General features: G+C 48.5%; 1 protein-coding gene across 2 annotated transcripts in view; it reads left to right on the forward strand.

Annotated features, from left to right (window-relative positions):
* The first annotated feature begins 670 nt into the window (after nt 1-670).
* The window catches only part of Gna14 (G protein subunit alpha 14), a 202300-nt gene continuing 194826 nt past the window's right edge, over nt 671-8144 (forward strand). Inside the window, exon 1 of one of the 2 annotated variants that reach the window (XM_004638118.2) lies at nt 671-1129. In XM_004638118.2, the coding sequence (XP_004638175.1) occupies nt 1006-1129 (124 nt within the window). In that variant the 5' untranslated portion in view covers nt 671-1005. Of the gene's footprint in view, nt 1130-1461; nt 1518-8144 lie in introns of those variants that run through there. The other variant, XM_023722996.1, reaches the window with a different exon arrangement.

Genomic DNA, 8144 nt, shown 5'->3' on the forward strand with positions numbered 1-8144 from the left:
AAGTACTAGCTGACTGCCCAGCTCCATAAAGAGTGCACGCACGTTTGTCAGCTGGAGAAGGAAAGAACATTCCTTGCTGTGGCCAATAGGATGCCCTCCCTTCACCTTCTCTTTCTGCTTTCTTTACTTTTTACTCAAAAAATATTCAGGTAAAAAAAAAAAATAAATCAGGTGTTGGGATCAGCATTCTGTCTCACATTTGAGCTGGAAAGCTGTGCTTTAAACTAATCTCTCTCTATCTCTGTCTCTGTCTCCCTGTCTCTCTGTCTCCTTTCTAATGCAGGTTAACCAAGGCTGACCTCCAATTTCTAGGAGCCAGGCCAATGAAGCTTCATGGCTGGGGCAGGGACTTGCCAGCCCTTTCTGCAAAGCAGGAGTCGTCTCCATTATAAAATGCAAACGAGCCAGCCAGCTCCACTGTCCTGTCCCGGCGCCGCTCATCCGGTGGTTAGGAGGCGCCGGAGCAGCTTTCTTCTCGCCCTGAGCCCGGCGGCGGCTGTCTCTCGCAGCGCTTCCCAGGCCGAGAGGCCAGGGTGCAGCCTCAGCTCCAGGTCCTGACAGCCCACAGCCGCCTCGGCGGAGGCTGGGGAAGGACTTGGCCGCCAGAGCGTGCGGGTGCAGCAGCCTCGGCAGGCGACCCTCCCGAAGCTGAATGTGAGGACTTCAGATTCGAGGACCCTCAGCAGCTCCACTGTCCCCGTTTGGCCCCTGGAGCCATCGGCTCGGGGTGCTCGAGGGTCAACCGTGTAGACGTCAGGGTCGCGGGTTCGAGACGCCCCGCCTCCCGCTGCTACTTAGAGCCGCGGGCAGGAACTTTCCTGCTCCGCTCGGTCTGTGGGCGCCGCTTAGGCTTTTGGAACTTCCCGGCCCGAAACCACCCAGACCTTTCTCCCCCAGGGTTATTGCTCGCTCACTCTCTCCGGGGCAAGCGACGCCCAGACTTTACACGCGTGTTCGTCCGGGACCCGCCCGCCCCAAGCCGCCCCGCTCGGGCCGGCCCGGGCCATGGCCGGCTGCTGCTGCCTGTCCGCGGAGGAGAAGGAGTCGCAGCGCATTAGCGCCGAGATCGAGCGGCAGCTCCGCCGGGACAAGAAGGACGCGCGCCGGGAGCTGAAGCTGCTGTTGTTGGGTGAGTGCGGCGTGCCCCGACGCCCCGAGCTCAGCTCAGCTCAGCTCCGCTCAGCTCGGGGTCCCCTCAGACCTCGCCGGGACTCGCGCCCATCTGCAGCGGGCGGGGCGCGGCCGGCGTCCTCCACCTACTCTTCTTCCTGCTCCTGCGGGTCCGAGTTAGGCGCCTGCGCCGGGTCAGCTGCCGACAGGGCCAGAACACAACCGGGACTTTACCCGACCAGGTTCCCGCTTTCCACGGCGGACCCGGTTTGCCCCTGCGCCAACCCTCCGCTGTCCTCCCCCGCAGTTCCCGCTGACCCACGGCTCGCAGGAGGTCGGAGCGTCTCTGCCCGGCCCCGGCGGGGTTCTGCGGCAGCTCTGGCCCGAGGGCTTCCAGGTCTAAACAGGTGCGGGTGCTAGGCGGCATAGACAGTGTGCTGTCCTGCGCTGGCTTGTGAGGGGGCATCAGGGGTGGTGCGCGCGGGCCCTGTCCCATTTGAGAGAATTGAAAGTGCAGGCTCGGAAGCCGACCAATTGCCCTGCGAAGCAGAGCAGGTACCAGCCCAGGTCTGGGGGCAAGGCCCGGGCCCTCCGCCTGCCTCTGTGACTTCCAGGGCTCCACCAGCCAGGCCTGTGTGCTTCGGACCCAACGGCTCTGACCTGCTGGCCATGGGCTCGGACCCCAGGCTGCAGCTGTGCGGGCCCAGCTGCCTTCCCTAGGTCCTCCCCTGGCTTCTTTGGTGTCTCTCTGCAAAGCTTTTTCAGAAATAGAAAGAAAGGAGTTAAGTGAATAACACTGTTATTCATTCCATTAACCACTAAAAGAATATTTCTTTTTTTTACATCTGGACATCAGTTGCTGATTTTGTTTCCCACCTACACGGCCACAAGGAATTCATCTCCTTTCTTTCAACCATGCCAAGCAAGAATTCTTTCTTCAACCACCTGCAGAACTTCCAGGAAAGACACATAAGCCTGGTTAGCCTCAGGCAGAGTGGGTCTTTAGTCAGTATAACTCTTGTGTCCTGTGGATGTACAGGCCTGCTCTGGTCTGCTTCTCACACACCCTCTTCCCAGGAACAAGAAATCTCCACCTCCAAGGAAGTGACCATTCAGAGTTCCTACTATCCAAAAGAGCGGGATGGAATTCACCTTTCAAGGGGGCCCAAGCTAGTGTTGGGGACTGACCAAAGGAGAACAGATTGATCCCGGAGGATTGCCCAAAGGGGCTCTGTTGAGGCCACTGTTTGCTGATATGGCTGAGGAGCTTGGAAGGTAGCCTTGGGGTCCACAGCAGTGTCCAAGAGGCCTCCAAGAGAGAGGAGCCTAGACAGGGAAAGAAGGGACTGTCCACTGCCAGGGCTTCTCTTTGATGTCTGGGCCAGGACCCTGAGAAATCTGAGAATTCTGAATTGGATCTGGCCTTCTGGGCTATTATAAAGCCACATTAGTTAAAGGAAGAGGATGATGTGATCTCTGGCTAGCTGATTAACATGGTAAAGTAACTAGGCAGACCTTCATTTATACTCTTGCCCCAGACCCACAACCACAGGCGTGGACCCAAGGTTAGTTGCCTATTTTTCCAAGGCAGGCTAAACCCTGGTTAGTTTTAAAGTACTTACATTTGTGTCAGTGCCTGAAGCTCAGAGTCTGGAATATACCAAAAGCTTGGCTCTTTGTATGAGAAAATGTGCAGTAAGCCAAGCTATACTATACTAATAACAGAAGTGTGAGTTTGATGTTCACCCCAAGCAGAGGAGGAGTGTTTGTAGCAAAGTTATCTATCCTGAAAGCACATTTCATGCAGCTGACTAGAGAGCCCTCTTATCACTAAGGCCCTTGGCCACCTCTTACTCCACCTCCAAAGCATTGCAAGACCTCCTGGGAGGAACCCTGTTTTATCACATGCAACTAAGACTAGCACACTGTCTCAGTGACAACCTCCCCATTAAAAATTGTTTCCTGGGGTGGAGGAGATAGCTCTGTGGTTTAAGTATCTGCCTGGCAAGGACCTGGGTTTGATTCCCGGTACCTCACGCAGTGCCATGCTGGTCCTGCGCCAGAGCCCCCTACTGAAACTGGGCGTGGTGGCGCACGCCTGTAATCCCAGCTCTGGGGAGGCTGAGACAGGAGGATCACTATGTGTTTGAGCTCCATAACGAGATCCTGTACCAAATAAATAGGAAAATAGATAAAAAGATTTAAAAAAATCATTTCCCAACTTCATGGAGCTGTCCAGAAGCCCAAATGGGGATTTAAATGCCTCTAGTTCTGTTCCCTTCTTAAAGGAAAGCACCATGGTCTATTTCTTCTCAGGACAAAGGACAGGGCAGTGGTGGGGGAAGGTGGAAAAATCAGGGGAGTGTATGTGTTATTTTAAGTCATTCTGTTTGAGTAAAAATTCACTGAGCCTCTAGGGGGTGGATTAAATCCCGTGGTATTCTAACGCCTCAGATCAAACCTTCATAGCAAATCAGTTCAGGAGCCTGTGTGGAGCAAGGGATGGCCCGGAAAACCACCAGTACTTGCACTGTGAAGTGTGGTTTTGCAATAGGATGAGAATATTTGTGAAGCTCATTCAGGGGAGCACTATCCTGCATGTGCTTAATAGAAGTACAGGGCAGTGTCCAGCAGAGAAGGAGAAAGGTTGTTCTCTGGCTGTGGTCCATAATTACAAGATGTCAGTATGGTGCCTGCTTGGAAGAGGAAGAAAACAAAGGACAGGGCTGAGTCTCTTATCAGGACCTTCCACAAAAAGGAGTGTCTGATAAGATCACTGGTAGATAGTATTCAGAGTAAGAAAGTATGTGGCAGTAGCAATTAAGTAGGGATGCTGTTTTTATTTTCTCTTGGTTTGGGTGTTAAAGGCAGCTTGGTGAAGTGTCCTTGCTAATTGGGTTGAGTATCTTCAGTACACTGGGAGCTTGCCTTTGGGTCTCTGGGAGGAAGGGAGATTGGAATTTAGCTTATGCTAGTTGTACTTGTTTGCTAGGACTGCCATAATCAAATGCCACGCTAATGCATGAGAAAATATTTTTATTTTTTTCCTAATCTGGAGGTTAGAGGTCCAAGGTCAAGGTATTGGGAGGTTTGGCTTTTCCTGGAGACCTTTGGGTTAGAGTCAGCATCCCCTCTGTGGTCTCACTTGACCTTTCTGCTGTGTACGTATACCCACTCCTGGGGTCACTCCCTCTTCTTACAAGGACTCTGACCCTATTGGATCAGCTCTTCTCCCACCAAGGACCTCATTTTATCTTAATAACCTCTTCAAAAAGACCTTATCCCTAACTGCAGTTACACTCTGAAGAACTGGTGTTTGGGACATTGACAAATTTCGTTAGGAAGACGTAATACAGCGTATAAGACTGTAACCTAGGGGTTACAATGCAGATTCCAAGTCCAGATTGCTTGGTTTCAAATCCAGGCTCTGCTGTTTTTTGACTATGGACTGCTCTGGGCTTTGAGATCTCGGTAAGTGTCAGTCACCATTGCTTCAGTTTTGAGGACTTTCAAGCATCAATGTGTTGTCATCATGAACACACTGTGACCACTTGTGAGTTGTGTAGCAGTTTGTCTGAATTTTCCTGATACTGCTGTGCTTTAGCAGAATATTTTGCTCTGAGTTTCTTTTAGGGTTTCCTGAGCCTTAAAATGATTTTAAAGTCCCTTCCTATTCACATCGAAGAGTTGAAAGTTTGGGTCTCCAAAAGTTTTATTGGATTAGATACCACAAAATCCCACTTCAAAACTAGCTTATACTATTCCTGGTCATGAAGTCCACTTGAGAAAATGGTGCAGATATCATGGGCTTCTTGATAGACAAAGTGACAGAATTTTCTGACCCTAAAGAAGAGAAGTGAAATGGTAAATACACCAGTGTTCCTTTATCTTAGCTTAGCTCAACCCAACAGACTTTTCAAGCCTGGAGAGTATGCTGTCCAGTTCAGGGAAACATTTCTAGCTGCTGTGTGGCTGGTGAACAGCTCACAGGTAACTCTGAAGAGGAGGACTGCTATACAGTGGCAATGAAGATAACAAGGGAGCACTACAGAGGGTTAGTGAGAAAGCCTCAGAGGGACAGACCGACCCTCAAATGGGGCCTCAACTATGGAGAATGCAGGGTGGTTAGAACTATCCACCAGTGGGGGCTTGAACCTTTCACACTCAAGGGAGAGACGGGCACAGACACTCCTCTCTGCCAAACCAGAGGAATCTCTGAGGGTAGCAAGTGATGCTCTCAGGACCTGGGATAATATGAAAGTCCTTTTGCATTGAATTTTTGTGCTTTGTCTTGATCAGTTATGTGAGTCCTATGTCCATTATAAAAATAGATGTTAATATGAAATGCTTTGTTAATGCTTTGTGTGTGTGTGTGTGTGTGTGTGTGTGTGTACACTACAATAGGTTTCAGAGGGGGTTATGTGTGTGGCTCTATCTGTGCTTAGGCCCATCATGGATGATATCAACCAGGCCTCTGAGGAGAGGGCACGTACCCCTTCTTCTGCCTGCCTTTTGGTGGGTATAGAACCTCCTGAAATGATGACCTTTCACTCTTTGTACCTTTGTAGAAACCTTATTGAGGTGTTTTACATACAATAAAAGCCACCAATTATAAGTATACACATTGATGGGTTTGGGAAGTTGTGAGCAGTTGTATAAGTGCTGACCTAGAGCATTTCTGTCTGTTATGGTTTGTGTCTAGATGTCCCTCCAAAACCTCGTGCAGTCATGCAGTGGCTTCTAGAGTTCATATTAATTCATGATCCAGTGCTGGGATTACGGGTGTGAGCGATACACCTGCCCTGGGCTGGACAGCCTGAATGCAGCATAAGGGAGGGAAAGAGGCTTGCTCTCGGCTGCCCCTGCCCCTCTCTTTTTGCTCTTGCTGTTTCCTACCACCATGAACTGCTGCCCTCTGCCACGTGCCACTCTACCTTGGAGCCAGCCAAGTATGGATTAAAACCTCCACAAACTGTGAGCTAAATAAATCTTCCTTCCTTAATTTTGGGTGTCAGGTATTTTGTCCCAGCAATGAGAGAAAAGTTACCAAGAGACTGTGCTTAGGCCGGTTATGGATGGTAGAAGAAGGGATACTTGCTCTCGCCTCCTAATACTAGACTATTTCTCTCCCCAAGAGTTCCCTGAGAGCCTTTGCTGTCATTCTCCTCCCCAAATCTTGTCCTTTTAACTTTTGGTTTGGAAACATTTTCACATTTATTTTAAAAAGCAAGAATAAGAAGAAACAAGCTACACATATTTTCCTCACTCACTTCTTGTTGAGTTTTTACTCAAATTTCTTTTTCAGTTATATGTTTTCATCAGCTTTGCTGAAATATTGGGGGACAAGTTATGTGCGCTGTGTTCTTCACCTCTAATCATATCCATGAATTTTTCCTAAAATTCTGGAACACAATCTTATAGAACAGCTCACTGAAACTTCAGTATGGTTAACCTCACTGTAACATCTGTGTCTGATCTGTTATTCGTGTGGCAGTTTTGTCAGCTGGCCTAAGAAAGCTAGGGGTGGTGTTTCCTAATTTTCCGTGCAGTGTGGGGGTTGCATTCGGTCCTCACGTTCTTCACGTTTCTTTAATGTGGAGCTTGTCTACAGGCTGTCGTTGTGTCCGTTACATGGAAGTTTGGAATAATACGGTTGCCTCCGCCTTCTTAAAACAGAGCACTCCTCACTCAGGATTTGTCTGATTTGCTTACGATTAGAGATTCAAGCTATCCATTCTCAGTGGTACACTTAGTAGGTGATCTTGGGTGTTAGGAGAGGGTGTCACATCTGAAGAAGCACCGTATTTATCTTCTCACTACTGGTGATGTTAAATTTTATTCAAGATGCTGGCTGTTTTAGCCATTGTGTCATAAATCTGTGAAGAGACACTTCTTTGCAGGATTGAACTCAGGCCCTTGCACTTGCTAGGGAAGTGCTTATTCCACTGAGCCATCTCCCCGGCCCCAAGAGACACTTCTTAAGTTGAAACAATTCAAAATGTCTTTCTCAGTAACTCCCTCCACCTCACTTCCCCTGACCACAGTATTCCAGCTCAGAGCCTGGTACAGTGTTCTACCTCTGAGCTCTGTACCCAGTCCCACTGGATTTTGTATCCATGGATCGTTCTTGCATGATACTGTCTGGGACAAAGTGGCTACAACGTGACCCTGTCCAGCTCTAGGACTGTCCACATGTACCAGCTGGCACTTGATGTTCTATTGCAGGGATTTCCTTGTGTCCTTATTTGTTTATTCCTGTGCAGACTCATTTGGTACTCCCATCCCCTTTATACCGGCTGCTGTGTCACTGTGACATGCCCCACCTTATCAGTTTATTTATTTATCACTTATTTCCTGAAATAACAATGTGCTCCAAGCCCAGCTTACCTCTGCCTTTAACCAGGTGAGCAGTCAGTCACTTCTCTGTGAAGTTCTGCTTACCTTAATGGAGAACTGTACCTTTTCCTATGAGATGGTTAAGTGATTTGAAGTGAACATACCAAGTCTACTAACTCAGATCCATCACTTATTGCCAAGTACCCGAAGAGCTGAGTTTCTAAAGCGTGTTTCTAAAGGATGAAATTTTTGAAGCTTTACTGAATTTTAAACTGTGAGAAGATATAAAATTGGAAGAAACCTTACTGCAAAGTTTGTCAAGAAGCAGTATAGAAAAAAAAAGTCTTAATCCTTAAAGGATCCTTATTGTTTTATCAAAAAAGATGCTTTCTAATGTATATCATCTTTTCTTTCTCCTCTTGCATGACCAAGTTGTACCTAGTGGTGTACCAAGTTGTAGTGGTTTTTGTGGTTATAGGTAGGGGCTTTGAAGATGGCTGGATTAGGGTGTGTGAATGTGGATTAAGGGCATGGTGCTGGGAGTAAGGGCTCATGGTACTAAATCAGTCCACTGAGGAGAATCAGCATAGTTCTGGGTGGCAAAAGGTGGTAACCTGACTGGGGAGATAAAAGGGAAAGAAAGGCTGGCGGCAGCTGCTTTTGTTGCCCCTGCTGCTATTATATATACATATACATAT

Source organism: Octodon degus, unplaced genomic scaffold, assembly GCF_000260255.1.
Source record: "Octodon degus isolate 3935 unplaced genomic scaffold, OctDeg1.0 scaffold00095, whole genome shotgun sequence".
NCBI classification, from domain to species: domain Eukaryota; kingdom Metazoa; phylum Chordata; class Mammalia; order Rodentia; family Octodontidae; genus Octodon; species Octodon degus.